Source organism: Rhamphochromis longiceps, linkage group LG12 (assembly GCF_057381845.1).
Source record: "Rhamphochromis longiceps isolate RC_006_pf linkage group LG12, R_longiceps_female_GT1.1, whole genome shotgun sequence".
Classification (NCBI taxonomy): domain Eukaryota; kingdom Metazoa; phylum Chordata; class Actinopteri; order Cichliformes; family Cichlidae; genus Rhamphochromis; species Rhamphochromis longiceps.
Genome location: NC_140568.1, coordinates 4,562,945 through 4,580,743, shown reverse-complemented (window position 1 = coordinate 4,580,743; position 17,799 = coordinate 4,562,945). Strand labels below are relative to the sequence as shown.

The 17,799-nt window shown below is 40.4% G+C and overlaps 1 protein-coding gene across 1 annotated transcript; it reads right to left on the bottom strand.

Annotated features, from left to right (window-relative positions):
- Positions 1 to 3,503: 3,503 nt before the first annotated feature.
- On the bottom strand, positions 3,504 to 17,019 carry LOC146656643 (glutathione hydrolase 5 proenzyme-like). The gene is made up of 12 exons (XM_085424433.1): positions 16,920 to 17,019; positions 15,935 to 16,062; positions 15,753 to 15,860; positions 9,682 to 9,859; positions 9,439 to 9,593; positions 9,064 to 9,210; positions 8,799 to 8,929; positions 7,746 to 7,921; positions 7,488 to 7,579; positions 4,224 to 4,330; positions 3,944 to 4,054; positions 3,504 to 3,857 (listed from the first exon to the last, which is right to left on the bottom strand). Exons 2-12 carry the CDS (start codon positions 15,993 to 15,995, stop codon positions 3,720 to 3,722), a joined length of 1,404 nt encoding a protein of 467 aa, XP_085280559.1. The 5' UTR covers positions 15,996 to 16,062; positions 16,920 to 17,019; the 3' UTR covers positions 3,504 to 3,719.
- Positions 17,020 to 17,799: the final 780 nt, after the last annotated feature.

Genomic DNA, 17,799 nt, shown 5'->3' with positions numbered 1-17,799 from the left:
ACTATAAGAGTATAGAGAAACATCTAAGCAATGGGTGCTGCAAACAATGCAGAAATTGAAAAACTGGTAAGCTGTGGTGTTGTAGCCAAACTGCAACCGGATGTTACCTCCCAAGAGCAAAGAGAGATGGTAAATACTTCATCACATGGTCCAGCGCAATGGCAAAAATAGAATGGTCTTGAACTGCTCCTTTCATTACAAGGAACTTAATTTGAACAAGACTCTATTGCCTGTCTTGAGTCCTTCCCCGGTTGGAGTGCGCTTCAAGGAGCACAGCATCAGTGATGTAGGGGCATGTTTCACCAGGTGTGCCTACTCTCCAAAGACAAACAATTCTTGAGGTTTCTTTGGTGCATAAACAGAGATGAGCCCCCATCCATACATGGATAGCAGGTCCTTCCATTTGGGAGTACCTGTAGACCATGTTGTGCATCTTTTGCTTTTCAACCTGCTATCAACATGTCGTCCTACACAGCAAACCCACAGAGGATGTAAGGTTTTTAATCCATCAGACAGTGATTCTATGTAGACAATTATCTGAAAAACTGTTTCATCAGTTAAAACTGGGGTGAAGTGCACCAAAGCGTTGGATTTAGTTGTGATCATGTGACCTGTGTGTTTTGAAAGGCATTCTTTTCTATAAGCTTCTGCAGCTTCATAAAGTTTCCGACTTGTGATTTCCATAAGGGAAATTTGGATGCAATCCAACAATAAAAACAAGGCAGACATTAAAAACTGAAGAAAAGAATTTATTGTACACAAAGCTGACAGTTTCAAAACAAAACATATCCAGTTTAAGTCCAGGTTATCTATTCCTATCAGTAAAACACATAAAACAACTAAAAAGTTCAAGGTCAAATTTATTTATATAGCACATTTCCATTGATTACTGTGGATATATTTCATGGAGCCTCTCGACAATGGTGAAGCCCAAACTTAAGAAGAACGACGTGAGCGATGTAGGCCTCGAAGCCTCTTCAGACTCTGGTCTGGTGCGCCCCCCCGCCTGCACTGGAAAAGGATGAATGCAAGCCGTCGAATAAAGCGCTACTAACCGCTATAACTAGCTTACGTTCAGAGATAAATTCCATCAAGTCTGAATTGTGCGCTACACTGGACACTCGCAGATTAGAGATTTCTACCACCATAAGAGGCGAGATATCATCCTTGAACCAGAGCATCCAGGCCTCAATTTCGGACATAAAAAGCGATGTGGCCAGGCATGATAACACTTTAACTGAACTGCAGGCCTGTGCCTCAAACCACTCTGACACCATTGGCACTCTCGAGGCCACTGTGGAGCGTTTGTCTACAGAGTTAAAGAAGTTAGATGAGAAATGTGAAGATCTTGAGGCACGCTCCAGGAGGAATAATGTAAGAATCGTGGGAATACCAGAGGGCACAGAGGGAGTTTGTTTCGCAACTTTTGGCAGAGGCGCTATCTCTCGAGGAGAAGCTACTTATCGATCGAGCACATAGAGTGAATCGCCAACGTCCCAAACAAAGTGATCCTCCTCGGCCCATCATCTTGAGATTGCTCTACTACAGGGGTTGGCAACCCTGGGCACACGTGCCACAGCTGGCACGCGAAGGGTTAAATAATGGCACGACCATAGCTGGACTGGCCAGCGGGCATTTATTTGCCCGGTGGGCCGATTTGATATTTAATTTTTATGGGCCGATGATTTTTTTTTTTTTTTTTTGTAACGGTATAAACAATGAAAGGTGGTGGATTGGCCAGATGCTGGTCGATGTGTAAAAATAACTCAGGATATACAGGAGGAGGAGAGACCCAAGGCGGTGAACTGAACTTCAGGTAAGAAGTTATGAACTGCAGTCTATCTGGGTCAGATATAATCCAAGTTTAGATGTTGTTTATTTTCGTTGTGCTGACTTTTTACAGTCAGTTACAATCAGTAGCGGTTTTAGATAAGGAGCGACACGGGCAGTTGCCCGGGGCGGCATCGTGGTGGGGGGCGGCATCACGGGCATCGGCAAAAAAAAATAAAAATTCTCGTACTCATGCTGCCCCGACGTCAGCCAGCGCATATTGGGAATGGTACAGGCACCGATCGGTTTTCTATCGCCCATTTGCTGGGAGTAAGGGCGCCCTTCGTTTGCGAGGTGCGCCTGCTGCTTGCGGCGCAGAGAGGAGAGGGCGGGGCGGCGGGGGATTTTCTGACCGGCTGGAGCAGCATCTAATAACCATCTCGCAAAGTAAAACAAAATAAAAACAAACCAACAAACACAAACACACCAGACATCATGATACAGATTTATAATTTGCGCCTGCTCGCTGCTGAAGTCAAAGTAAACTTTATTGTCATCTCCGCTACATACAGTCCAGTATATAGAGAGACGAGACGACAAGGCTCCAGTTACAGCAGTGCAAGTAAACAAACAATATATATAAGAAGAGTAAGAAAACAAATGTACACTTTAGGACCAGGGGTAAAGGGATCAATAACAGTTTAAAATTTATAGTTTGATGATTTAAAGTCTCACACACAAGCCGTCGAAAGGGGAGGGGGGCCGGCTGCTTCCAAATAGAGCACATTTCATTTATAATGTTGTAAATCCAAGCCCATTATGTATTCATGATTTGAATCCTGGGTTGTGTGAAATCTCAGAAATGCACCCTAGACAAAGTGAATCTGTGAACTAAGGTGTAGGTGTGTTAGATCATGTTGTGGTGATCCTTGGGTTGGGGGAAGGGTGTTCATATTGGAGTGCAAAATTAAAACCAATGGAAGATGGACAAGAAAAGTTCAAAGCCATCAGGTCCTCAGTTTAGAAAAAAGAGAAAAGAAGAGGAGGAGAAACGAGCAAAAGATGCAGGTAAGCAGATGTGTCATTGAATAATGGCAGGTCATCCTGAAACAATCAGAATACTTTATTAATCATAAACAGACAGGAGCTCAGACAGATACTGAGGTAAAAAAGAAAACCTGCCTCACAAACTGCTTGTCAGATTAACTTTTACCCTGAGCACATCAGCAGAATTACCCACACTTTATAAGAGCAAAAACATAGCAGGATTAATGAAGCTCAAAATCTTAATATGAAAACTAAATATAAAAACATAATAATAAAAAACATTGGGTGGGGGCTGGGGGGTTAAACTACAAATCAATTGATAGATAACTTAGGGCTGCCCTAAAGTGTACCCTACTTTATCTCCCTTCTGGACTATCCAGTGGGCTAAAATCTACAAAGTAAACATGAATTTGATGAGACTTGAAAATATGAATTGTTTACTATAACCAAAGATTTCTGCAGTCAGTCTCAACCTGCTGGCCTGCCTTTTAGAAAGAATGCAGGTCAAAGAAACAGGCATGGGCTTCACATTTTGACCTGAAAGCTGTTTCCTTGTTTAGTCAATTCTATATGTATCAAAACCCAAAATAAACAAATATTTAGAAGGTCATATTGATTGTAAAAAAATTGAGGCGGATATCAACAGCAATCCCTACTTTTTAAAAAAAATTACATTTCTAGTTTTTACAGTGCTATCTTTGCACATTTTTGCATGAAATTTGGGATTTAACTGATCTGATCGTTGCATTATGTTTTCAATATTACAAACTTTTTATACACATGAGCAAAGCATGAATGATCTATCAGTTAACAGACGAATATAGATTTACCAATGTTGTAGCTACAGCAGTGTCCATAACCTTAAGACCATGCTGTATAACTGACATCACTGACTCTTGGTCTCAGTAACCAGCAGCTTTGCCTTTTTTCCTTTCATCAGACCATGCAGAGATACAGCTGCCCGCCTTTTCCACAGCGTTAACTGTGTTGTAGAATTTTGCTATTTTATGTCCCTTAGCTTCAAGACCATCAACTACATCCTGCAGGGCAAAGAGGAGAGAGACTCAGATGGAACAAGAGAAGTAGAACTTATTAATTTATCATTTAAATACATTGAATAAATTACCTTTTCAAGCTTGGGTTCAGGTTTTACTTCACTTTTAGAGTCTACAAGAACAACAGGCGTAATAATTGCCTCCTTAAGGCTCTTTCCAAACCAAGGGTGGTTCATGAGCGCCTTGGAGAGAAAAAAAAATGAGATGAGAAAGTGATGATTACAGGATAAATTAGGGTGAAGAATCTTGTTGCTATGATGCAAGCTTTAACAGCAAAGACCAGCATCAGTCCACATCAATTTATTTTATTTAATATGTAACGGCACCTTTGTGTGTACCATGCATACATACCGAGGCCACAGCCGGTGGAATCGTTTCAGAACCAGACCCTCCAATCACCAGCGTCTTCGACGGAGACTTCAGCACAGATGGGGCCATATTGGAGGGAGGCCGCTCCCCTGAGAAATACAACAAAGACCTTGAATGACAAAACTAGAAAACAGAAATCAGTCTGTACACACATATCTGTGCATAAATCATTTACACAAATGTTTCATACACGAATCAGTGACTGTATTTTCATGCAGTATTTTCATACCTGAATTTTTTATACTCTACAACAGGGGTGTCAAACTCCCGGCCTCGAAGGCCAGTGTCCTGCAGGTTTTAGATAAGACTCTGGGTGAACACACCTGAATCAAATGATTAGTTCATTACCAGGCTTCTGGAGAACTCCAAGACATGTTGGCTGTATCCCAATTCAGGGTCTGCAGCCTTAAAGGCCGCATTTTAAGGCCGATTATGTTAAAGTGAATTGTTAAATGTTTGTCATTTTTATGCTTACCATCTCTACATTGTTTTAACTCTGTGATGAAAGAAATTATTTCTTCCCCCCTCCCCAGATTCTCGAGGTTCTGGGTGGGGGCTGTAGTGTTTTATCACAGGCACATCCTTGTGAAGGTCTGTTTGATGTTGGTAAACTTCCTCCCCTTTGTATGGCTTCACTTTGTTATCTAGGGTGAACCATGAATTGGGTGTGGGGGAGACTACCCTCTTTATGACCAAGGATGTTGCTCCTGCTTTTATGCTTTTATGACCCTTTTTGGTCAGCAGGAGAACACACACATACAGTGCCTTGTCTTTGTAACCAAGGGGGGTTATGAGGGGAGGTGTTTGTAAACTATTGTTTATTGTGTGAACGTTTTCAATAAAAGGCAGCGAGAGGAGGCCATCATCGGGGTCACTCGTAAGGAGATTCGAAGTGCGTTTCTGAGATACCGACGAGGCCTCCCTTGCAAGTAAATCGATTGATCGCTGTTGCCTTGTTTTTCTTTCACGGGAATAAGTCCTGGATACAGCAGGGTCTGAGTTTAGACCCAACAGATTACGTCACAGCGACGCGACGAAGGCTGTCCCAATTCAAAGGCTGCTCGAAATGCTGCCCTCAAATGCGTCCTTCATTTCCCTGAATTTTAAGGATGTGGCAGTGTAGACTTCGTGGCCCAACATATCCCATAATGCATAGCATGGCGGTGGGTGTCGATAATTTTGCCAAAAAAAAAAAAAAAAAACGGCGGATGAGGGGCGCCCGAAGAGTAAACTTTAAGTAAGTACTGAATATTATGTCACTTATTTATGTGCAAATGTTTAATAACGAAGAACATTAAACATTACTGTTGGCCACATGTCGGCAAAGTTATGTGACATTAGTGACGTTTGTGCTAACTTGGTTTTAAAGCCTTTACTTTAAAATATACGCCGTTCAATACCTGAGCTTAATCTTACAGAGAATGATCAAAGCTCATGTAGAAACAAACAAACAAATGAACAAAAAGGTTTCTCCTTCATTCCTGTCAAACAAAGCTGTATGAAACGTTTCCAGCTGTTAGTATCATGGTTGCTAGGCAACCTGGGCAGCGCGACGGAGGCTAGACCGTCCCATTTCACAAGCCTCGCACTTCCGGCCTCAGCGGTCTTTGATTACGCGGCCCTTGTGGACCGTTAAGGCTGCGTACTTTAAGGCTGCAGACCCTGAATTGGGATACAGCCGCTGAGGAGGTAATTTATCTGTGTTTGATCAAGGACACATGTAAAATCTGCAGGACACTGGCCCTCAAAGCCTGGAGTTCGACACCTGTGCTCTACAAACAAGTTTAGAATTGCATCCGCCCATGCTTATCAACAAATGATGAAAGTGCACACACAACAAGTGAGTTATCTCTACTGAATCTGTATCAAACTAAAGTGAAATGTCTTTCAAAGTGCAGCTATTACTGAGACTCTGTCAGTGTGTTAGATTAATGTTTGAATGATGCTATGTCCAAACTGAATTATACAGAACCTTGAACACACTTGAATCAATATTATAGATCTATATATAGATTCATCCATCGATTATCTTCAGCTTATCCTTCTCAGGGTTGCAGGGGTGGTGGAGCCAATCCTAGCTACCATAGGGCGAGAGGCAGGGTAAACCGAGGTCAGGTCGCTAGCCGGATGCAGCGCTAACACAGAGAGACACTCGCATTCACACCTATGGGCAATTTAGATTCACCAATTAGCCTAACCCTACTAACTGCATGTCTTTGGACTGTGGGAGGATGCTGCAGTACCCAGAGAGAACTCACACAAACATGGGGAGAACATGCAAGCTCCACACAAGTGGGATCAAACTCAGGGCCTTCTTGCTATAAGGCAGGGGTGTCAAACTCAAATACACAGTGGGCCAAAATTCAAAACTGGAACAAAGTCGCGGGCTAACATTAATATTTATTGAAATATATTTATTCCTCCAGATATAAGAATGAATCTTTTCTTATGGACTCAAACACGTTTTGCTGAAAAACTGAATATGGAACAAACAAAGCTTAATACTAAACAATATATCTATTAGCTGTATAATACCAGTAGGCCAGCTCTAATAGTAATTTGGTATGGCTTTGCGGGCCAAATGTAATTAGGCTCCGGGCCAAATTTGGCCCGCGGGCCAGAGTTTGACACCTATGCTATAAGGCAACACCGTGCCAGTGTGCTGTCCTCTATATAATTTTAAATGAATATAAATATCCATATACCGTCAAATCACAATGGTACATTTATATTATAAGGTTAACCCACTTCAGTAGAGAGAAACCCCCAACAATAAGAAGAGCCCCTTATGAGCAAGTACTTGGTGACAGTGTGAAGGAAAAACTTCACACAACAACACGTTGACATGGAAACAGATTTTACTACAGCAGTAGTAAAACTGTGCCTGTTCTTGAACATTCAAACATTTTAGCAGGCTATGGTATTAAACAGAAAATGCAATTTTAGTCCAAATTCACATGATGTGTTTCAGTTTGGCAAAACATCGTGGAAATGATCAACAAGTTTAGTTTTTCCATGATCAACAAAATATGATGCGTCACAATGAATTATGAAATGCCATTTTCTCCTCTCATTTCCTCAATGGCACTATTTTGCCATTATTAGAAATTACTTAAAGAAATATGTCCTGTCAGGAAAATAATTTCAGGAAAAAAATTAAACTCTTTGTGTTATTAGTTTTGAAATAATCCACCTTCCTCGTCTAATTACTTGTATTTCATAAAAAGCATCCTACTGATCTCTTACCAGGAGAGACGCTATTAGCTCTACCACAGAAGTCAGACAGCTGGTTGTTGAGAATGATTCCAGTGCTTGGAGAGAGGACCCCGGAGCCGAATCTGTAAACAAAAAAACTAAATTAACTACAAAGCCAAGACACTCTTTGTAGTATAGAAATAGTCTAAAAATAAGTTCCTCCATAATCTCTTAAATCTTCAGTTTCAAGAAAGAAAAATATCTGATAGCTGGTTTCTAGCAGTGAAACAGAATGATGCAGGTACTGACTCATCGTTGATGCTGCTGGTGACAGACACAGCAGATCCATCTTCAGCCAGCACAGATACATGTGTGGTGCCGATGCTGTCCAGATACAAGTTGATGCCAGGATCACGAGTCTTGTCGCTGCTGATCAAGCTTCGTTTGCTGTCTGCAAAGCTATCCTGTGTCAGTTTCTTTGCCATCTGTGTGAAATACAGAGAATTAATAAAATGAATTAATAAAACTAAATAAATATGCACATTACAGAAAATACATTGCTGTCAAGAAATTTATAAAATTAGAGCCAAATGTTAACAGAATTTTGATCATTGATCCATCACTGATGTAAGATGAATGAATGAATGAATACTAGAGGTTATAATATTGGTTAGTGATCAAGCTCAACATATGACTGCCAAAGATAGAGTCTCTGAAATTCAGTCATCTGTGTGAACTACAGAGTATCTGAAAACATCACATTACACAAAATTATACTTATATTTAAATACTAAGATAATAATAACAATAATATATACATACTAAATTAAAGACAAATATTAAGCCAATTTAGGTTTATGTGCTTTTAAAACTTGTATTTATATGTATATGTTTTAAAAGCTACATCACTGCTCAGAATGATGCTGAAATGAAAATGCTGAGACTCAAAGAAATTCTTACAGCACTCTACTGGTTCTCTTCACCCTTAGTGCTTCTATAAGAACTTTAATTGTAAGTAGCAGCCAGGTACTGATAATCAAATGCCCCTGATTGATCATTAACAAAGGTGAACACTTCTGTAAAAACACTTTGTTAACACAAAGTCACAATCTCAACCCAACAAATTAACCTAAAGTCCAACTGTGCAAAACTCAGAGATATTACAAAAAAACCTCAACTCATTATCAGTGTGCATAAACTGACTGTGGTGGGGTGTAGTTTGTGGATGAGCTGCAGGCAAGGGGCGGTTTGTTTTGTGTTTTGTGATGTGGTATTGTTACTTTTAATTGTTTAGTCACTTAAATAGAATCATTCTTTATGCAACAAAGCAGGTGCAAATCTGTAGGATTTTGAGATACTTACTTCATCTGAGCTGAAGTTTGGATCGCTGATATTTGTCTTTAATTCATTGGCAAATTTTAAAGCTTCAATATAACGGTGATAAAACAAAATCTTTTCATCAGTCGTCTTAGGTTCTGAATTCATTTTGTATCCTAAAAATATTTTTAAAAAAATTATTTTTTGGATTGAAAACATCAATTCTTAGTGTATCACATTTGTAAAGATTGATAAGGATCATTTTCCTATATGAATCAAACTCTACATGCTAGAAGCAACAATCAGGAACCTTTCATGATGTTGAGGATGAGGCTGAGGATGGCTCCTCCTGCAGGGGGCGGAGGGAAGTACAGCTTATACTCTCCCAAAGAAATATTCCACGCATCAGTCACTTTAGCTTCATACAATTCCAAGTCCTCCCGTGTGAGGTTTCCTCCTGAGCAAGAACAGTGAAACAAATGATTCTGCTGAGTACAAATGAACACAATGCATTTCATAATCAAGAGTTTGAATGGATCGAGACAGATCACAGTGTAGCCTGTGAGGGATCATGTTACAGTTTTCCAAAACCAATAGATTTTTGTAATTTGTAATTAGATCATTGTGCCTGGCAGACATAGAAAACGGTCAGAAAGAGAGCAGGATGAAACCCATCTGATAATACCTTCATTCTGTATGTCACTGGTTAAATTCTTTGCTATTGTTCCGTTGTAAAACACATCTGGTCCCTCGTTTGCGATCAAAGTGTCAGCCAGTTTCTCAAATTTCACAGTATCACCGGTCTTAAGCAGGTTCCCATTTTTATCTAAATATAACTCCCTAAAAGACAAAGACAGTGAAATAAAGCTGAACCATTCATTGTTTGCTCTTTGTATTTTTGAAATCACATTGTGGGTGTATTTCATACCGTAGTGACGTGTTACCAATGCGTGGGATGTGTTGACCTTGGTAGTAAGGAATAGGGAATCCTTCTCTGGCTAATTTGATGGTCGGCTGAAAGAGGTCGGCCCAGGGCAACTTCCCATAAAGCCGGTGTGCCGCTTCATAACCTCGAATTTCCCCAGGAACCCCAATCCATCTGCTACCTGGTTAGATAGATAATGGATAGTCAGTGCTGGAAAGTCCCACATACATTTGCTCGTGTTTTGAGTAAACTGTAAGGTCCTGACCTTTAATGATCTGAGATGACATTTGTTATAATTTGGTGCTTTGTAAATACTCTATTCTATTCTGCTCCATTTCAGAGGGAAATGTGTGTGTTTGTAACTGATTATGTTAGAGATAACATTTTGCATCTTACAGTTATTTTAAGTTTATTTCACTATATTTACACTATTTCTGGCTCAAAGAAGCATTTAGCATATCTTATATTTACTTTTCTTACTGTTTATGCAGCCTGTGTGCAGGAGTGTAGCACAGAACTCTGGGCCATATAAATAAATGTTGTCTGTAGCCCCCTTTCTTTTCTTGATTCATCTTTCTCACACATATTCTAATGTCTAATTTCTTTATTTTTTAATGTCTGCCACAAGTGAACTGCTCCAACTACTCCCAGTTCTTATTGCTGTCCATCCCATACTCAAATGCTGTCAAAAGACGCTTCTTAACAGAGACTATGCTGATTCTACATATGGATCCACAGCTTCCCTTCAAAGTCAACACACTATAGACAATCAGGGAGTAATGCATGAAGGTCATTTGTACTCTGCTGACAGGAACATATGGGACAGGGACATGTGCATCCACAGCAGCCTGTGTCTCTGGCCCCACTTTAGCATCTCACAACATTTCCAGCTTCACCTCCACAGACAGATAATCTGCCAGGGAACGAGTGGAGATTAGCCAAATTAGAAACAATGACTGATAAAGATGGACTTGTGAGGAGAGTTAAGATTGGTCTTGGGGAGGAATTAACATTAATTGAAGACCAGAAAATGGGAAAGATGGGACAGCATTCTGGCAAGCTGTCTATTGTTGAACAGCCCATTCAGTAACTGATCTTGCTCTTAGAAGCTGTTTAATGCGACGATTATATCTATATCTGGCCACAACCAGGCTCTACCACAGGTCGACTGGGTCTACCTTTTTTTTCCCTGTTAGTCAGCATGTTATCCTCAGTAGCCTTTTTTCCTTTATTGATTTTATTGACAGCTTTTTGTCTACATGAGGTGCAGGAACAGTCTGCAGAACAAGGGAAATCATACTTCTTACTCCTCTCAAAGGGAACAAGGTGGGATTTTACATCTTTTAGAAGCTTCTCAAATGTGATCATCAGCAGAGATCTCATTCCATCTGATTTAACTGATTTATTCATTCCATATCACTGGTTTATTTCCCAATTCTCTCACCACCCAAAGAGATTGAGCTGTAAGAGAAATCAGTCTGTTAAACTACAAAAAAAATCTGTGAAAAGAAAATGTTTTTGTTCTTCTGCTTCTTTTATCTGGAAATACAACCTAATCCTGGTCCAGATTGCAAATGCTTGAGTACTCCTTGTGATTTTAAAGCTTGAACGGGTCTTGGTATCACTCATTTAAATGTCAGAAGTCTTCTTCCCAAACTTGATTTCATGAAAATTTGGATGAAAGAGTTATATACTGATATTCTTACATTATCAGCAAAGTGGCTTACAAAATCGGTTACTGACAAAGACATTGCAATAACGCGCTATAATCTTTTCCGTTGCGACCGCACCAGAAAGGGTGGCGGTGTTGCAATTTACGTAAAAAACAAATTCCATGTTACTGTCCAATCATCAGTATCTGTTTGTAAACAGTTTGAACTTCTTGCCCTCAAGCTCTAACTTTTGAAGGGCTATTTTATTACCATTGTGGGCTGTTATAGACCCCCCTCAGCTAGTAGTGAGGCTTTAGTTTCACTTAGTGAAAAACGATCTACTTTAGATTTTAATGAAATTGTGCTGGCTGGAGATTTCAACTGGGACTGGTTGTCTTAGGGTTAGGGTTAATTAATCTAAACTCGCTTTGTGAAACCGAAAACCCAGAGTTTTCGTTAACTCGGGGTATACTTACTCAGAGTTTGCACTAAACCGGCTTCCTGAAATAGGGCCCAGGGCTCGTCGGGGGAGCTACTTAGGAGAATGTTGGAGCTCCCACTGGCGTGGGATCATTGAGTTATCGTACCAAGTTAGTGTGTGTCAGTATATGTCAGTGCTGTTCGTATATACCTGCCGAGGGTTAGTGTTGACGGCTGCTTCTATGGTTTCCCTGCAGGAGGAAGAGTGGTCCAGAAAGGCAGCACGCACGGGGTGTGCGGAAACACAACAGCAGGGAGCACGAACACAGACGTCGGAGGGAAGCATGCACACGGGGTTCAAGGGAGCAACGGGGAGTTATTGTGTTTACAGCTTTTCACTGTAAATAAAGAGCACTGTTTGCATCGCAGAGTCGGCGTTTTGGGTCCTCCTTTCCCCACATCCCCACGGTCTGCCAGCCAGACCATGACATCAGCTCTCCAGTCTACTCAAAAAAAGGGATGCCAGAAAAACCAAATCTGAAGCGGACTGGCTGATTTTTAGACAGCTCAGAAACCGTTCAACTTCCTTAATTTAAAAGGCCAAATCAGAATTCTATCTTTCAAAAACTACTAAACATCTGAACGATCCTAAGAAATTCTGAAAAATAATAAAATCTTCTTATGGAGACATAACTACAAATGAGATGCCAGCCTTTGTCGTAAAAGACTCCTGCACCTTAATGGAGAAATGTGATATTCTAAACTGCTTTAATGAGCTTTTTCATTCTTCAGGATCTCTATTTGAATCTTTATATCCAGATTTAAAACAGCTTAATCAACAGGAGGCTCTCTCTGCAACCACTCAAACTGAATCTTTGGTCCAACCCTTCAGTTTTTCTCCACTAAATGTTTTTGAGGTCCACAGGGCTTTAAATCTGTTGGATCTAAATAAATCTGCAGGACCAGATCAACTTGATCCTTATTGTCTTAAGTTGGCTGCAGATTTTATAGCAGAACCACTAACTTACATTTTTAATCTTAGCCTCTCGAAAGTGAGATCCCTGTAATACAGAAATCTGCCTGTGTTCTCCCTTTGCTGAAAAGAGGTGATCCTTCAGATGTTAATAACTACAGGCCCATATCGAAATTGTGTGTTCTAGCAAAAGTTCTAGATTCAGAGTTTAGCTGTTCATTAGTGAACAACTGAAAGACTTTTTTGACAAAAATTCAGTTCTTTCCAACATCAGTCAGGATTCAGAAAACAACACAGCACACTAACTGCTGCTATTTAAGTGGTTAATGACATCATTGATTCAATGGACTGCAAACTTCCTCTTTTCTCCCAGTATCCAAGTATCCAAAGAAGTTCCACAGGGCTCCATATCAGAGCCATTGTTCTTTTCGCTTTACATAAACAACCTTTGTGATAATTTGTCAAATGCTGCATTTCATCTTTATGCAGATGATACAATTATCTATTGTTCATCTCCTTCACCAACCCTGCAATTTCTGCAGTCTGCCTTTGATGTTTTTCAGTCCCATTTAACCCAACTTAAGTTGGTGTTAAATCGATAGAAATACAAGTTCGTGTTATCCTCAAATGGCAAAGAGTTGTTAGCTACATCTCCTAAGATTACAACAATTCAAGGAACTGAAATTGAAATGGTCACATCTTACAAGTATCTAGGGATCATTATAGATCAGAATTTGTCATTTAAAACTCAAATTCAAAGGCTTGTGTCGAAGTTAAAACTAAAACTAAGTTTCTTTTTTAGAAATCAATCCTGTTTCTCCCTCCAAATGAGAAAACACTTGATTCATGCAACTTCTTTACCTTTAATGGATTTTGGTGACCTGCTTTTTATTTTTTAATGCACCTGCTCACTACCTAAAGAGGTTGGATACTGTGTACCATTGTGCTTTACTTTTTATTACTGGTTATGGAAATTGTGTACATCATTGTTCTTTGTATGCTGCTGCTAAATGTCCATCTTTCCATATTTGTAGACTCTCCCATTGGTTGATCTTTATCTATAAACCTCTCCTTGGGCTGGTTCCATCTTATTTATGTGTTTATATGTGTAAAAACCACAACCAATACAGCCTTCATTCGCACAATATCATACAATTGATTGGCCCAAAAATCAGAACAGAATTGGAGAAAAAGGCTTTTAATTACGCTGCCCCTGCTTCCTGGAATAATCTGCAGGAGGAACTGAAATGATCAGAATTGGTTACCTTGGGGGAGTTTAAGTCTGTCTTAAAGGAACGAGAGAATAACTCTTTTACTCAGTGTCATTGTATTTAATGTCGCTCTTAATTAGATCTGTTATTGTATATTTCTCACATGTTTGTACGGGATATTGTATTTTTTTAAATGTTATATACTTATGTGGTACGTCTATTTTGACTTTTGTTGCCATGATGCCATGGCTCTCTTGGAAATGAAATTTTTAATCTCAATGAGATTTTTTACCTGGATAAAATAAAGGACTAATACTGTATGAAGACCTTATGTGTGGACATTCTCTGCAGACTCGATTAGAGTCTATTAGAGTTGGCTGTACCACAGTCACCTTTCATTATTCTCTGGGCTGCAATTGCTTATTAATCCTTTTTTGTCTTTTAACAAATGCATTTAATAAAGGCATTTTAATATTGGAAATTCCCCTAGGTGGCGGTGTTGCATTTTAAACATAAACATGTTGAATGGGCCAAAGCTCATTCAACAAGGACTGAGGCAAAGTGGAAAACTGTTCTAATGTCAGACAAATCAAATTTTTTTTTAGAAAATGTGGATCCTGCATTCTGGGCTAAAGAGTAAAGGGCTTTAACGTTGTTAAGTGCTGCTGTTTTTGCAGCTTGTTATCAACACTCAATTCAAAACCTCTGAAGGTATGTAATTATTTTACTGCCTATAGAATTGGCTGCTTGCACATCTGGCAATGCACCAGTGCTGAAAGGTGTACACAGGCAACTTGTGCTCCCATCGAGTTGACATCTATTTCAGCAAGACCACGCTAAACCGCATGCTGCATCTATTACAATAGCATGGCTTCACAGAAGAAGTACCTGGGTGTTAAAATGGCCTGCCTGCAGTTCAAACCTTTGACCAAGAAAAAACACATCGAGTGCATCATGAAATGACATATATGACAAAAAGGACCCAGGACTGTGGAGCAGCTATCCTTTGGCAAACAAAAAATGTGGGTTTTTTGACCCAGTATTTGAATTTCTCTGGTCTTGTTATATATTTCTTTGAAGAGGTATAAGATCATTTAGGTTTTTGTTGCTGACTTTATTATTATTTTTTTTTCCAATAATTATTATTTTCAATAATTAAATAAGAATAGTTGTGCACTCTTTAGTGTATTAGAGTCTTGACTTTAATTCAGTAGATGAGGTTAGAGGTGAGGAGGAGGATGACATTTTAATAAGACACCAATCATGCTGTCTCTTTCCTCCGCTTCTTTGATGACAAGAACCCTCTCAGGTGATAAAACAAAGGTATGATCCTTCATATCTTGAGTTTGACTTGCAGATTAAGGTGCAGAATTTAAAATATATCTCTACAGATAACTGACTACACCTTTAAAACCTTTGTGTTACATCTTGTGTATCATTTGGAGAAAGACCTGTTAAGACCAGTTTGGAGAAAAACCTGACTACTTCAATCTCTCTGGTTGTTTCTGAAACTAAGGAGCATGTATTTCATGGTGTTTATGCTAGATTATTCTGATAGTGTCATATACGACACCGACTCATTGTCTTTAATATCTGCTGACAGCCAAACCCTCTGTAGTGGTTTGCTTTATCTTTTTTCTTTTCTTTTTATATTATCCCAGTTTTGCTTTTTTGAGGAAAGCTGAATGAGGAATGACTCACAGTGTGCATTAGCAGTGACCTGTACAGAATAAATTAGCTGTGTCATAAAGGTGAGTCCAAGAGCAGATTAGACTAAAACCTTATAAATATTAGCATTATGCCAGATAAACAGCCCACCGTGCGGCCACTCCACGGTCCACTCTGTGGTGTTAGGACACGACTTAAGCAGGTCAGAGGTCACGTTGCTGGGGACAGTCTCTCTGGAGGTGATGATTTTCACTTTACCTTTGAAAAGATGACATATTACTACATTAATCCACAGCAGAGCTGAGCAAAGAGTAGCGAGGGTGTCTTGTTACCGGAGCTGTCCATCACAGTGAATATGACCCCGCCTCCAATCCCCATGCACTGTGGGTTCATGATGGAGGTGCACAGCAGCGCAGCAATGGCAGCATCTACTGCAGAGCCATTTTTCCGAAGAATGTCCCTGAAAGAGTTCATCGTTATCACTTTAGTGTTATTGTTATCATGTGTGCACAATTAATTTAATTTTAATCTTCATCAAAATTGTAATGTCCCACAATTAAATTGTCATGACAGAACAAAAAGAACATGCATACTCTCTGTCATATGGACCTGCATGAATAAACTTTCTGAATCCTTTATCATCCGCAACTGAAAATAGTTGTGGATGATTACTATACCTTTCTAATCTGACGTTGTTGTCCCTGGCTCTCTTTCTCTCTCTCTCCCTCCTGCTCTGTTCCTGTGCTACTGCCAGTGTAACTACCGCCCCTCCCCCCTCATCCCAGCGCAAAGCTCAAATGCGGAATGAAGCAAAAAAAAAGTGCAAGAGGGAGAGAGGGTGAGAGAAAGAAAAAGGTGGCCATGTCATTATGTCATTAGTTTTTCTTCTTTTATACCCTTTCTTGCCAGCCACGCTGTGGAGTACTTGGACTCGTGTGATGGAGCATTGTCCTGCATGAAAATCATGTTTTTCTTGAAGGATGCAGACTTCTTCCTGTACCACTGCTTGAAGAAGGTGTCTTCCAGAAACTGGCAGTAGGACTGGGAGGCTCGCGATAAGGAGCCGGCTTGCGTCGTTCACGTCAAAGACCCGGCTCTAAGAGCCATTTCGTTCACAACTGACACATCACTAAGGCACACACAAATTCTTTTTACACATACAAATCCTGATTTACAAGTACAAAATATTTATGACCACAATTTGAGCCCATATGTTCGCAGTTCTTGGAGATTTTTTAGCGTTTGCATTTGGATCAGTGCATAATCGTATGTGTAATGTGAAAAAAAAATGTATCAGAAGTTTCAAATGTTACTCACTTTCCAATCTCCGAACAATTCTCGGAGTCTGCGGCCACTGCAGCTTTTGAGAAACGGCAATTAGGGTCCTCGTCGTCCGACGGGGCAACCTGACCTTTACTTTTACATACCCCTAACCAAATACTACCAACTATTGCACAACCTAAAACCCCCCCCAAAACAAATCAAACAGATGACGAGACGGTTTGGGCTGCATATTTTGGGACACCAAGAGAAGCAAGGTAGTGTCACCATAACCCCCTTGGGGCTATTAGGAGTCGTATTTGCCCCCTCAGTGTTCTTGCTGGTGCGGAAAGTACCACGCTCCTCGTCTGACTCAGACATCGCTGTTTTCTTCTCTGCGTAACCGTCAGTAGTTCACTTCCTCTGAAAGTTTACCGCTTGTTGATGATTCCCCAGACAGCACAGCTACGTGTTGCGCACATATTTCCGCTGTGTGGGCACTGATAGACGCAGCGTGGCGCAGACGTGTTCATTGGTAAGCAGAGGTATCTGCTACGTCGTTTGACGCTGCTTCTCTCTCTCTGGCCACTCCACACAGAGAGGGGTCCGGTAGCCAGTAGCGGTTTTTGATACGGGCGACACGGGCGGTTGCCCGGGGCGGCATCACGGGCATCGGCAAAAAAAATAAAAAAAGAATGGTCGTACTCATGCTGCCCCGACATCAGCCAGCGCATATTGGGAATGGCACAGGCACCGATCGGTTTTCTATCGCCCATTTCCTGGGAATAAGGACGCCCTTCGTTTGCGAGGTGAGCCTGCTGCTTGCGGCGCAGAGAGGAGAGGGCGGGGCGGCGGGGAAGTGTCTGGCTGGCTGGAGCAGCATCTAATAACCAACCAAAATAAAACTAAATAAAAACAAACCAACAAACACGAAAAC